General features: G+C 42.4%; 1 protein-coding gene across 1 annotated transcript; it reads left to right on the plus strand.

Annotated features, from left to right (window-relative positions):
- Nucleotides 1-461: 461 nt before the first annotated feature.
- On the plus strand, nt 462-13,842 carry ZIM2 (zinc finger imprinted 2). The gene is made up of 5 exons (XM_059152377.1): nt 462-942; nt 3,187-3,287; nt 6,221-6,347; nt 9,310-9,402; nt 11,822-13,842. The coding sequence occupies exons 1-5, from the start codon at nt 564-566 to the stop codon at nt 12,793-12,795; spliced, it is 1,674 nt and encodes a 557-aa protein (XP_059008360.1). The 5' UTR covers nt 462-563; the 3' UTR covers nt 12,796-13,842.
- Nucleotides 13,843-14,365: the final 523 nt, after the last annotated feature.

The raw sequence follows: 14,365 nt of genomic DNA on the forward strand, positions 1-14,365 counted from the left end.
CTTTTTTGCTCTTATTTTATCTCCCTTTTCCTTACTGATTTGTATGAGTTCTTTAAATATTTTGCATATGAATGCAGTACTTTGTAGGATGTATGTGTTACAAAAGACTCTTTATTCTGTGTAATATAAAATCATTTTAACTCATTTGTTTTTTGAGGTGAAATTCTTCTGTGGTTCATCAAATTAATTCAGTTCATTGTGTTTGGAGTTCAAGTCTCTTTCCCCTACAATGCCATTTCTGAAATACTTCAAGCCTGTGCCTGTGCATTTTCCAGATTTGGGATGGGGCTGAAGTAGCATCTTATCTGGAGATGTGCAAATTTCTATGAGTCTGTATTTAGGCAGCTATGTGAAATGAAGTAATTCCTTTTGCTCCAAATCACCTCCACCCCATTGTCCAGGTCTAACTGTGCAGGCTGTTTATAAGTCTCTCTACATAATTTCTGCAGGTCCTGGGTTTCCGTATCTTCTTTTCATATGATACAGCTCTGCCCATCATCTTCCACAAAGTGTGTTCTGGAGCAGCCTGCCTTTTCGAGTACCTTTGTCCTGAAGCTGTAAAGATGCTGCACATGACAGACGTTTTGGATATCTTGAAGAATACTCAGCTCTTCCGTCTACATGATCAAGAAGAGAATCCAGAAACCATCCCCATAAGAAATCCAGGGGTTCTGAAAGTTTCTCATCAGAAGTTTAGGGATTTTCAATATCTTTCAGTGACGGGGCCTCACCAAGCTGTGAGCCAAATCCAGGAGCTCTGCCGGCAATGGCTGCAGCCAGAGACCCACACCAAGGAGCAGATGATGGAGCAGCTGGTGCTGGAGCAGTTTCTGAACACGCTACCAGAGGAGGTCCAGAGCTGGGTGAGGTCCAAAAAGCCCAAGAACAGCAAGGAGGCAGGAAGCCTGGTGGCCAGTTTGATCCAAGCATGTGGGGAGAAAGGTGAGAAAGAAAGGAAGCAACTAGCAATTTCTGTTTATTTATTGAACATCTTCTGTATGCCTGGCATGCTATAGGAGATGAATAAAAAATTTTTCAAGTGGATAAATGAAAGAATGAATTAAAAAATTTTTTTAAAGATTTTATTTAATTTATTTGACAGGCAGAGATCACAAGTAGGCAGAGAGGCAGGCAGAGAGAGAGTAGGAAGCAGGCTCCCTGCTGAGCAGAGAGCCCAACTCAGGGCTCGATCCCAGGATCCTGGGATCATGACATGAGCAGAAGGCAGAGGCTTTAACCCACTGGGCCACCCAGACGCCCTAAGAATAATTTTTTTTTTTTTTTAAAGATTTAATGTATTTGACAGAGAGAGACAGTGAGAACAGGAACATAAGCAGGGCGAGTGTGAGAGGGAAAGCAGGCTTCCTGCAAAGAACCTGACGTAGGGCTCAATCCCAGGACCCTGGGATCATGACCTGAGCCAAAGGCAGGTGCTTAAGAACTGAGCCACCCAGGTGCTTCAAGAATGAATTTTATAATCCAGTCTAATCTGCCTCATATGAGATGGAAGAGATTTGGGGTTTGGCTTTTGCTTGTAATATTTACTATTTCTCTGAAAGTATCCTTTCTCTCCAGCTTTGTTCCTCCCTGCTCCGTTTCTTATCTCACCTAAACTTTAGTATCAACACAAAACAAAACAACACACACAGCCATAAAAACGAGGGTATAAAGTGTGGGAGATAAGAGGCCTGGAAGTTTAACCTTTACCAAAATTTGGTTTCTTGGAGACTCAAGTTATTAGGTTAGAACTAAGGGTATTTTAATAATGAAAGAAGAAAGTCATTTACTCCTCATAGTCCTTTGAATAAAAGTGATACTAAAAACAAAACATTGTTTAGGGGTATTTTATATAGAGAGACAGACAAGGGAACAAAAATATGAATATAAAACCACTGTTGCCTCTGGAGAGAAGACTGAGGGTGGACAAGAAAAAGCACATAGGTAGATACAAGTTATTGAGAATGTTCTAGATTGGGGGTTGGGTAGCGAATTCATAGGCATTAATTATACTTAAACCTGTAAATGAGTAAATTTAAAGTAAACAGGGTCATGCATGGTTAAGTACTAATACCATGAATCAAGGATTATGATTAATCCAAATATGTGTACCTGCACTTCTTAAAAGGAATTTGAAGATGATAGTAGTGAACATGTTGAATACTTTTAAAAAATATTTTGTTTATTAATTTGATAGGACAAGCAGGGGGAACAGCAGGCAGAGGGAGAGGGAGAAGCAGGTTCCCCACTGAGCGAGGAGTCCGAAGCAGGACTCAGTCCCAGGACTCTGGGATCGTGACCTGAGCTGAAGGCAGATGCTTAACTGCATGTTGAATACTTTCAGTGTGCTATATTCTAGGTGTTTTGTATTTACCAATTTATTTAGTTCTCTTAATAGCTCTTGAAATAGTTGTTACCCTTATTCTATAGATGACACAGAGGCTGAGTAACAATTCATCAGGATTCAGAACTGGGCAGGGGCTCCAGCATCTGTATGTTAATCACGGTGTTAAACTGTCTCAGGTGGGCATGGAGGGTGTTGTGTTGTCCCATAGGTTAAAAACTCGGTCAAAGGCCCAGAGCTATTGATGGACCTGGAATTCGGGGGAAAGGAAAGAGAGCTCCCTAGAATATGAGAAAGAAACAATAGATGAATAAAGGGTGTACTTGGGAAAAGACTACAGGTGGGGGGCCTTCAAGGTTCCGGTTTCTGTAGGGAATATGGTGGCCGTCTTCTAGACCAGTGAATGAAAAAGATGTAGGAAAACTTCTAAGAGTTGACACTTTTTAAAATGCTTGTGCACTTTATATATGTAATGTTTAATCCTTACAAGATCCCTTAGAAGTTTGGTATTCTTTCCATTTTATAGTTGAGAAACTTAAGCTCCCTGGTGGTTATGAGTGGACAGTGAGGCTGGAAACCACTGAAAGAGAAGGAATTTCCCCCTTTTTTGGAAGGCAGTGGGGAGTCATTGAAAGGTTTAAAGTTGGGAAATGCCCAGAGCTCTTCTTTGGAACTTGCTGTACTGACGGGAGAAAAGATGTCTGTGGTTTTTCTCTTACAGGAAGTCCAGGACTGCTGCTGTCTTCCATGGCAGGAAGTGTGGTACGAGGTGGCAAGCCACTCTCTGTGTCTGTGGGTGCTGCCAGACTGGAATCAGTTCCATGGTCATTCCTTCTCTCTTCTAGGTTTCTCTCCTCAGGACTTTGTCCTCGCAGAAGAGAGGAACACCAAAGAACACCAAAAGGACACGGAGATGTCTGACAGTCTCTCATCTGCTGGATCCCAGGTGAGTGAAACTTTCTTCTGATGTGGTTCTCCAATATGGGGATCTCACCTTCCTGATTTCTAGACCTTCCCTATAGAATTAAATCACATTCTCATTTCCTTTAAATCTTTATATAAATATCACCTAACTTAGCCTTTCCCTGGTTATCCTATTTAAATTTTTTTTTCTGACTCAGGGTGCCTGGGTGGCTTAGTCGGTTGAGCTACCTACTGACTCTTAGTTTCGACTCAGGTCGTGATCTCAGGGTCATGGGATTGAGCCCCATCTCAGGCTCCATGTTCAGTGCAAAGTCTGCTTGTCCTTTTCTCTCTGCTTCTCCCCTGGTTATGAGTGCACTGTCTCTCTCAAATAAATAAAATCTTAAAAAAATTTTTTCTGACTCCTTATATCCCCTTTCTCTGCTTTATTTTTCTCTGTTGGACTTATCACCATCCCATATACTATCCATTTAACATTTTCCTGCTTTTTCTATCTCTTGAATTAAATTTTTTTTTAGTATTCCATTTTATGCCGTGTTGACTCATTCAGAACAACTTTTATGTGGTTTGCACTGTTATGCTCCTTTTTACATGTAAAATAAATGGCAGCTCTTACAGGGACATGATACTACTCTGCGGTTTTATTTTTTTCACAAATGTTTTCCTGAATGTTCTTGTTAAGTCATTTCTTTAAAGATTTATTTATTTACTTTGGTGGGGGAAGGGCAGAGAGAGAGGGAGAGAGATTCTTGAGCAGACTCCATGCTGAGCATGGAGCCCGATTTCTGATTTTAAAACTCCAGTTAATAATATTAAATCTATAAATTTTCTTGGTGTTGGCAGTTAATGTGAATTTTAAATAATAAAAAAACTCATAATAAGAGCCACATGACCTCCTCTGTACACTTGGCAGCTAGTGTACGACTTCTAGTTTAAATCAGTTGTTCATAGATGCATAATGTTTTCCTGAAAAACATTGCTCATAGATGCATAATGTTTCCCTGAAAACAAAAAAGATGTATATTAATAAAATGTGTATCATATTCTTTTGTAGTCTTCTAACATCTACTTTTTAAATTCAACCTTAGGGATACCTGGGTGGCCTAGTCGGTTGAATGTCTGGCTCTTGGTTTCAGCTCGGGTCGTGATGTGGGGTTTGTGGGACTGAGTCCTGTGTTGGGCTCCACACTCAGTGTAGAGTCCGCTTAGGTTTCTCTCTGCCCCTCCCCCACCAGGCGCATGTGCACGTACGTGCCTGTGCACACTCTGTCTCTCAGATAAATAAATAAGTTTTTAATTAATTAATTAGTTGATTGATTCAACCTTAGGTTATCAATTGTTTTAACTGTGGCTAATTGGTTTGTATTGCTGGAATATTCCATTTTGTCACCGTACTGTAATATGTTTATCTCTTCTACTTTAAACAGACATTTGGATTGTTTATAGGTTTTGGGTGTTAGAAACAGCGCTGTTAAGAATATAAATGTCAGGGGGCCCCTGGGTGGCATAGTTGGTTAATTGTAACTCTTGATTTTAGTTCAGGTCATGATCTTGGGAGTCATGAGATCAAGGCCTGTGTCAGCCTCCACAAGATTCTCTTTCTCACCCTGTCTCTCTGTCCCTCCCCCTGCCTCACGCATTTGTGTGTGCTTTTTTTCTGTCTCTCGATGGCCAAGAGATATATATATATATATATACACATATATCCCCAAGTACACATGACAAATATAATTTCTGGGTCCAAAGTGGTTTATCAATTTACATTTCCCCTAGTATCTAATAAGAGGTCTCATGGTCCACATTCTAGACAACGTTTGGTATTGCCAGACTTACTACTTTTTGTCAGTTGAATGAGTATAAATGGTACTTTGTCATTTTGATTTGCATTTCTCTGTTTATTTATAAGATTGAAAATCTCTTTATGAACTTTTTGGGTTTTACAGATGAGTCACTGAGGCTTAACCTACCCACATTCACAAAGATTGTAAGAACCAGAGTAGGACTTAAAACCTAACTCTTGATTCCCAAGACTGAGGTATACTGCTCAGATTTTAATTATGTACATTCATTATTTCTTTATAAAGTGGCTTAAAAGGATCTTTTTAAAAAAAAGATTTTATTTATTTATTTGACACAAAGAGAGAGATCACAAGTAGGCAGAGAAGCAGGCAGAGAGAGAGAGAGGAGTGCAGGCTCCCTGCTGAGCAGAGGCAGAGCTGAAGGCAGAGGCTTAACCCACTGAGCCACCCAGGTGCCCCTAAAAGGATCTTTTTTTTAAAAAAGATTTTATTTATCTGTCAGAGAGAGAGGGAGAGAGAGGGAGTGCATAAGCAAGGGGAGCAGCAGGGAGAGGGAGAAGCAGACTCCCTGCTGAGCAAGGGCCCAGTGCATGTCTCAATCCCAGGACCCTGGAATCACAACCTGAGCCAAAGACAGACAATTAACCAAATGAGCCACCCAGGGATCTCTTAAGAGGATCTTTGCCTCCAATCCAAATTTGTAGTAATTAGCAGTAAGAACTATCTCAGAAATATTCCCCCTTCTTCCATACTACAAGACAAAGAAAGGTACATTACTAGGTCCCTGTATCCTCTGGATTAGACCACTGTATTAGAAGCTTTCTGCCAGGGGAACCTGGGTGGCTTAGTTGGTTAAGCATCTGCCTTCTACTCAGGTGATGATCCCAGGGTTCTAGGATCAAGCCCCACATCTGGCTCCCTGCTCAGCAGGGAGCCTGCTTCTCCTTCTTTCCAGTTTGTGCTCTCTCATTCTCTCTCTCTCTCTCTCAACTAAATAAAATCTTTGGGCGGGGAGAGAAGTTTTCTGTCAGTATGAATGCTTTATGTTCAGTCCTCTCTCATCTCCTTCCTTGAGATAATTTCTCAGGAGGCTCCTTCCCCCTCCTTGAGATAATTTCTGTATTTTGATCATTTGGAGGTATTTCTGGTATTTTAGGAGTTGGTGACTTTCCAGGATGTGGTTGTGGACTTCAGTCCAGAGGAATTAACCTACCTTAGTGCTGCTCAGAGGAACCTCTACAGGGAGGTGATGCTGGAGAATTACAGGAACCTGGTCTCCTTAGGTAAGGCTACCTTCTCCCTGGAACTTGGCTTCTGCCCGCTAGCGCAGTGGTTCTCTACTCTTCTGTGTCCTCACCTCAGGAACATCAGTAATAGTGGTTCACCATGTCGGTGAATCTCAACTCAGTTCAAAGACAATATTTTAGTATCGAGTTCACTCTTACGCATAATAGGGCTAACATTGAGTACTTACATGTGTCAGACATTCATCTAAGCATTGTACATGTCTTAATTCCTTTAATCCTTGCACTGGTCCTGTGAGGGAGAAGTATATTTCCTGTTATTGTTATTATTGCCATTTTACAGTTGAGGAAACAGAGTCCTGGGAAAGTTATCTAAAGCCACATGGCTACAAAGTGGCAGGTTGAGATTGGACCCTTAGTTTTTCAGCTCCAGAATCTGCTCCCTTAAATTCATTGGTTGTACTGGGGGTGGGATTCATCAGGTCTTGGCACAGTAGAAGGCTCCCAGTGATGTTTTTTGAATGTGTGAAGGAATTGATGAAAATTTCAGGAGCTCCAAAAACTTTTACTAGACTTAAAGTTTAAGAGTCAGGGAATGCCGGTCTCTCTTTACGTTCAGAGGCAAGTTATAATATTAACTCCCACAAGCTAAATGTTTTTAGTATCAGTGCCAGGATCTTCATTTCAGTGGCTTTTTGGGGAGCCCAAGGTCTCCTGAAACACACAGTCAAACCAAATACCATTCCAAAGGCAGTAAGCTGGTGCTCTTGTCCTTGTGAAGTCACAGACATATGTGGGAGATGGAAATGCCTTATCTCACACCAGGCACAAGAGTGTATAAATTGAGGGGTGCCTGAGTGATACAGTCGGTTAAGGATCCAATTCTTGGTTTTGGCTCAGCTCATGATCTCAGGGTTCTGGGATCAAGTCCCACATTGGGCTCTGTGCTCAGCAGAGTTCGTTTGATATTCTCTCTCCTTCTTCCTCTGCCCCTTCCACTCTTGCATGTGCCCTCTCTCTCCCTCTCCCTCTCTCAAATAAATAAATATTAAAAAGAAGAGTGTGTTATTTGAACTGCGACTTCTGTTGTTCACAAAGAAGGCCAGAGGAGTGTCTTTCCCAATATAACTCTTCTCTCACCACATTTGTGACTTAAAATAGAGGGAATAAGTCGGTTTTACCCTTTTAGTCCTCATGCAGTCACCTGAAGCCATTTTGTCTTCTTGAGAGGCCTTGGCTTCTTGTATCACTGCAGGTTTTGGGTTAGCAGAGATTTTACATATGTAAAATATGATTTTACATTTCATAGTGTCACCCAGGACATTGTCTTCCCAAGTGTGGAATGAGTACAGTGGACTGTAGAGAAGGTTATTTTAGGTAATACCTCTTGTTGGCCTTCCATTTTAGTAAAGAGAGAGCAGACTGCAGCCCCTGAGCCTTAGCCAGGCAACCAAAACGAGGCAGCACTCAGTAACATTAATTTCGGTTGGATCTGTTGCTGTATTATCTTCAGGGTTTTTTTTTTTATCAAATGACTGTGGTTTCTGTTTTTAAGGTTCATATAAAGCTTCCATTTAAATATGTATATTCAAGTTAAAAAGAAATGATCTAAAGAAGAGTATTAAATGCTAAATGTTACTACAAGTGGCACATAGATAGGGCCAGAATGTGAAGGTCATCAATAAATTTATCATTGAAATTGTCAGTACGGCAGGCATTGGTGTTATACAATTGATGAAGTTTCCTGTTTTCATGGATGTTACTAATTTTAATGGGGTGAGACAGACAATAAATAAGGAAATAATGAGGTAGTGTCTTAGTTTGTTTGGTCTTTATAACATCCCAGAATGGGTAGTTTCTAAACAACAACCATTTATTTCTCATAGTTCTAGAGTCTGGAAGTCAAAGATCAGAGTTCCAGCACAGTCAGATAAGCCTGTCTTCTGGGTCCTAGGCTTCCTATTCCTTCCTCATTGGGTGGAAAGGGCTAGGTATTCTCTCTGAAGCCTTTTTTTTTTTTTTTTTAATTTATTTATTTATTTCAGCGTAACAGTATTCATTGTTTTGGCACCACACCTAGTGCGCCATGCAATCCGTGCCCTCTCTAATACCCACCACCGGGTTCCCCCAACCTCCCACCCCCCACCCCCTCTTTAAATAAGGGCATTAATCCCATCCATGAAGGCTCCGTCCTCATGACCTAAGCACATTTCAAAAGAGCCCACCTTCTAATAACACCACAGTGGGCATTAGGACTTCAACATAGGAATTTTGGGGAAATGCAAACATTTAGACCACAGCAGGTGGCCTGCAAATGACTGAAGTTTGGGAAACACAGGACTGGGGGAGGGAGAAGGAGCATTTTAAGATGAAGGGAATGAAGGTATCAGGAGGAAAAGAACTTTTTTTTTTAAAAAAGATTTATTTATTTTAGAGAGAGTGCACAAGCGGGGGGGATCAGAGGGAGAGGGAGAAGCAGACTCCCTGCTGAGCAGGGGGCCTGATGTGGGTCTTGATCCCAGGACCCTGGATTATGACCAGCAGCTGAAGGCAGCTACTGAACTGCCTTAGCCACCCGGTGCCCCAGGAAAAGAACTTTCTGAACAGCTGCGATATCAGGTCCCCCAAACTGAAGTAGAGAGCCCAGCACACCGTCCTCAAGCCCCCTTTTCAGTATTTACTCCTGAACATAGTTTTTCGGCCTTGGCACAGTTGATATTTGCCCAGATCATTTCTTGCTGTGGAAGAATGTCCCGGGCATTGCAGGGTATTTGGCGACCTCGCTTCTATGTACTAGACATCAATAGCCTTCCTTCCTGTGTCTGAACTTGTAACAACAAAAAATGTCTCCATTTGGGCCAAAATCATTAGAAACAGAATTCACTTTTCTTTTGTGTGAATCTGCATCTTCCTTATTATCTCTGAGTCTTTGGTGCCTAGGCTGGAAGTTGCTGCAGGTACAAGGCAGAACCGCTTAGTTATGAGTCTCCTTCTTCAACAGGGTACCAGTTCTCTAAACCCGACATTATCTCACAGCTGGAAGAAGAAGAGTCACGTGTGAGGGAAGAAGACAGCAATACAGAGCTGTGTCAAGGTGAGTAACAAGGGGGAAGCCCATGGAGACCGGAATTGTGGGAAGATAACCCCCCACCCCCAGTCAGCTGGGATGGTGGCTGGGAGCTGTTGGTCAGAAAGCATCCCTCAGAGTCCTCTCAGGCCAGGGAGAGAGAGGTGGTAGGTGCTGGTAGGCGCTTTCACCTCAGGGCTCACAAGCCTTCACCACCAAGTGTGTACTTAGTTCCTCTTTTATCTGCTCTTTCCCTTCGGAGTGACTCTCTTGCCTAGTGCCAGGGAGGCCTGTTTCCCTTTCCTCTAGTGTTCCAACCTCTGTACTTATCTGTGCCTTTCCCTTTGCAGCTAGAAAGCCTTGGTCTTTCCTCTTTAACTGAGACAAGAAGAAACCTTGGCATGATACCACTTTTCTTTCCACTTGCCTACATTTTCCCTCATGGCAGTTTTCCAGATTTGTTGGCACCCAAAGGCTCCCTTTCCCTTCCCTCTTTAACCCCCATAATCTGGATTCATTCCCCTACCTCTGCCAACACACACACACACAGGGTCTCACTGTATCTCGCTCCATCTTTCCCTCTCCTTCTCTCACACTCAGTTCTACAGCCCCCCAAAAGTCCCTACCAATATCCTCATGGCTCAAGGATAAGAACATTTTAGACTTAAATTCTCCAAACTCTATGGCTACAATATGATAACATTGGCCATCTTTATGAAATCTTCTCCTCTGCTTTGGAGATCAGCCAGGATTATCGTTGCCCTTCAGCCCCTGTTAACATAAAAGCATACCCAAACTGTATAAGCCATAGGCGGATTGTATTAGCTTATAATGTTGCTCACCTGGGCTTCAGGGATGGCTGGATTTAGGGGCTCAGTGATGTTATCAAGGGCCTACTTTCATTTTTTTTCACTATGCCAATAAGGCCAAAGGCTAGGATGGGGTGGACGAGAGAGTGGGCGAGAGCAAGTGAGTAGGCTTGTCCAAAAAGTATTCTTAGGAGCGAGGGCGCTTCTTAGAAGCCCTTGACACACCTCTCTTCGTTTTTCAGTTTGGGTCATAGCCCATTCCTGAACCCGTAGCTGTGGCCAGTCTAGTGCTAATCAGTACAGTTTTCCCTGCCTTCTCCTGTGTAGACAAAGAAGCAGATGTCCAAGCAAAATTCAAGGACCTGCCAAGGGGACCCTACTTGCCTCAGCATTGTCTTTAATACCTTCTTTACATTGACTCTTTGACTCCTTCAGTCATTCCACAGATATTTATTGAGCCTTTGTAGTGGGTCAGACCTGTTCTAGGTTCTGTGGCTACAGTAATGAACAAGTCAGACATACACAAATAATAGAGTGTGAGTGTAAAGCAGACAGCGACAAATGGGAGGCCACTTAAGATAGGTAGTCAGACGGAGGAAGAACCACATAGAAATCTTGAGGAAGAGTGTTGCAGGCAGGAGGAATAACAAATACAAAGGCTGCAAGTTTGGAATGAGCTTAGGGTTCCAGAAAAAGGAAGAAAAGCGATGTGGTCTGAGAAAGTGGTGGGGGATGGGAGATAATGTTGAGAAGATGGACATAGGCCAGCTCGCGTAAGAGTATGTTAAAGAATGCGGATTCATTACAAGTGAGATGTGAAAAAGGCGTTAGAGGTGTTGAGCCAGGGAATGAGGTAGTATTATTGACTCCTTAGAACTGTGCTGTCTGATGTGGCAGCCACTAGGCATACAGAGTTGAATTTACATAATTATAATTGCATAAATTTAAATTCTGTCACACCAGCTACATTTCAAGTGCTCATTACCTCATGTGGCCAGTGGCTATGTATCAGACAGCAAAAATATACATCATTTACCTCACTGTGGGGCGTTCCACTGGGCAGCATGTTCTAGAAAGATCCCTCTGGCTGTTCAATGGAAAGTGGGCTTTAGGAAGACCAGCCGAGAAACCAGTTGGGAACCTGCTAGTGCGGGCTAAAGCTGATGGAAGCTGGTGCTGTGATTGTGGAGTACAGCTTGGAGGTAGTCTCGGTGCAGAGAATGGGCAGAACAGCTGTCTCTTAGTCTGCCATGCTTGTGTCTTGTCTCCAAAGACCATTTCCTAAAAGATCTATTCCATTGTAATGGTCCAGTTATCCCTTCCCTGATGAGTTCCTAGTCTCTATTCTGGCTCTGCTGTTTCGTCTGTACTTCACTCACCCAGCCGGCTATCTGCCCAGATGCAACTATTGTGTTCATCCTTGTCTCTTGTCAGTTTCTTTCCCAGAGTTGCCTTTGTAAAGCACAAACTTTTGATAGTACCACTCTCCAAAGAAAATTCAAACTTTTAGCAAAACATTTAAACCCCTCTCAATATGCATAATATCTGTCCTGTTATTTTTGGTCCCTTTCTATGTTTCTACTATAATGATGTGTCTCTATGAGGAAAGAATAGAGGAACTTTTAAATTTCTTTTAGATGGGGAGGAAAGACCTAAAACCAAAGATCTAACTCCAGAGCAAAGTCTGCCTATGGAAAAGTCATCCTCAGGGGCAGGAATGGAGGATCAGATGGGAGGAAACTTCTGCAGTGTCTCTGTAGGAGAGCCTTCTCCTGATGACCCATCAGATTCATGCCAGGTCAACCAGGAGAAACCTTTGAGTCCTGTAACAATGGGTGAGCCCAAGTCCCCCACTCAAGAAAGAAGCCACGACAGTGATGATTCTGAGAGCAGCTCAGATCTTACTAAACAATCAGAAGGCCCTCCAGGAAAGGATCCCCAGGAACGTGCTACTCCTGGAGTTTGCACCAGGTCCCAGCCAGTGGATGATGAGTCTTTCCTCCAAGAGAACAGATGTGGATTTTGTGAAAGAACTTTTCTTACCCAGATAGCTCGTGAGAGACATGAACAGATCCATACTGGGAAGAAACCATTTGAATGTAAACGATGTGGAGAAGCCTTTTACCTCATGCCACACCTCACCAGACATCAGAGGACTCATTCCAGCGAGAAGTCCTCTGGATACGATGAAGGTGGAAAGCCCTTCACCAAGCATGCAGATATCTGTGGCCGTGTAAGAATTCATAGCCAGGAAGACTACTATGAATGTTTCCAGTGTGGCAGAGCCTTTATCCAGGATGTGCATCTTTTTCAACATCTCAAAGCCCACGAGGCAGCAAAAGCCCTTCCACCTGGGTTGCCCCGCATTAAGACGTACTTAATTCGCTATCAGAGGAAACATGACTATGTTGGAGAGAGAGCCTGCCAGTGTTGTGACTGTGGCAAAGCCTTCAGTCGGAGTTCACATCTCATTCAACACTATCGAATTCATGCTCAAGAGAGACCTTACCAGTGTCAGCTGTGCGGGAAGTGTTTCAGCCGACCTTCATACCTCACTCAACATTATCAACTTCATTCTCAAATGAAGCCTGAGGAGTGCCGTTATTACTGAAAACCTCCAGTCAGAGAACATTCTCGACATCTTCATCTTTGGCTCCATTGTGGAAAGAGTCCCTCTGAGTGCTGTGAATGTGAGAAGACCTTCCACCAGCCCTCAGAACTTAGTAACTTGAAAACTCATCATGATGTGATAAAGAGAAATGACGAATGGTTGCAAGGGTATAGCACAATATTTTGGCAAAAAAAGATTCAGCACATGTGTCAGTAGTCAAAATCCTTATAAAGAACATTTTTGTTGCATAGGAAAGATGTTAATAGATTTTGCCTTTCTTTGGTGGTATTCATGGAATGGGAAACTTTGATCTTGACCACCCCAACAAAACATTTGTGACTGGCAGTTGGACTCCAGATAGACAATCTGTTCTCAAGTTTTTCTAGAAGTGTTTACATATAGTATCTTCACCACATGGGATGTGTCAACACAGAGCACGCTAGAAAGATTTTAATGGTGTCCTGATACTGATTCATCTGCAGAGCCTGTTGTAATTGGTAATGTATTCACATCGTACCACATCATTTACAAAACATTGTCATGTATATTATTTCATTTGATGTTTTAAGGTATGCTATGAGGTATCTAGTGAGCATGTTCAATTTTTACAGGCAAACAGACTTGAAACTCCCAAATTGCCTGTTGATCTGACCTAGGTTGTAAGTGATGAAGTAGGAACTGAACACAGGTTTTGTTCTATTTTGAGATTTCATGAGATATTTATTTTACATCTTGATATTCAACCCTGGTTTTCTTTATTCCTGCCACTTGCTCTCTGAAGAAACGGTGCAGTGCTCTACTGCCTTCAGCACCTTCCTCTGCAGGAGGCCCAGCACTGTTTCACAGGAAATTGGACCAGGACACCTACAGTATTAGAGGTTCAGAAAGCTTTCTTAGGGTGAGGAATGAGAGCCACTTCTCTCAAGATTTAAGATTGGTGGATGTCTTTTTGAGACTAATTCAGGGAAGTGTATTTTTGCAAAACACTTTTTTGTAAGTCTTCTTGTACATTGTGAAATGGTTACTAATCAAGGAGAATTTTTTGGTAGTTTTCTGTGGTGGTTTGAGGGATTGGGGTTTCTTGCCTCCTTTTTCCTTCCTTTAAAAAAAATCCTGTTTGAGAATTTTCTTGGGCTGTGGCATCATTAACGCAGCCAACTTCACCTAAAATCCTAATTCTATGCAGAATACACTTCACTGTTTAAATGTATGAGCCTGAATTGCATAGAAATCTCTTGAATACCATATTGCTATACTGTTAAAAACTCTCCATCACTGCCTTGACTGGTGGCCAAATGCAGAGACAAATGGACCAGGATCCCCAATACCTGATTCCTTGCCTGGTAAGGTGAGTCTTACTGCTGTTATTCACTGTCCTGCTTTTTCTTATCAGCCCTTTTTGAGGCTGATCTATGATCCGTGGCCCAGAGTCATGGTATTAAAAGCAAACATGACTGGTCAGAACCTAATGAGCCAAACAAGCGTTAGCCACACAACCTCTCTTCATTTCCAAATTCTAGATGAAATAGCCCTCATTGGCAGGCCCTCTTTTCCCACAAGAGTCTACTCT

Source organism: Mustela lutreola, chromosome 16 (genome assembly GCF_030435805.1).
Source record: "Mustela lutreola isolate mMusLut2 chromosome 16, mMusLut2.pri, whole genome shotgun sequence".
In the NCBI taxonomy this organism is placed as follows: Eukaryota; Metazoa; Chordata; class Mammalia; order Carnivora; family Mustelidae; genus Mustela; species Mustela lutreola.

Coding starts and splice junctions, on each gene's coding strand:
- ZIM2 (XM_059152377.1), top strand. CDS start 564: ATGCTGCACATGACAGACGTTTTGGATATCTTGAAGAATACTCAGCTC. Junction 943..3,186: donor CCAAGCATGTGGGGAGAAAG/GTGAGAAAGAAA, acceptor TCTCTCTTCTAG/GTTTCTCTCCTCAGGACTTT. Junction 3,288..6,220: donor TCTCATCTGCTGGATCCCAG/GTGAGTGAAACT, acceptor CTGGTATTTTAG/GAGTTGGTGACTTTCCAGGA.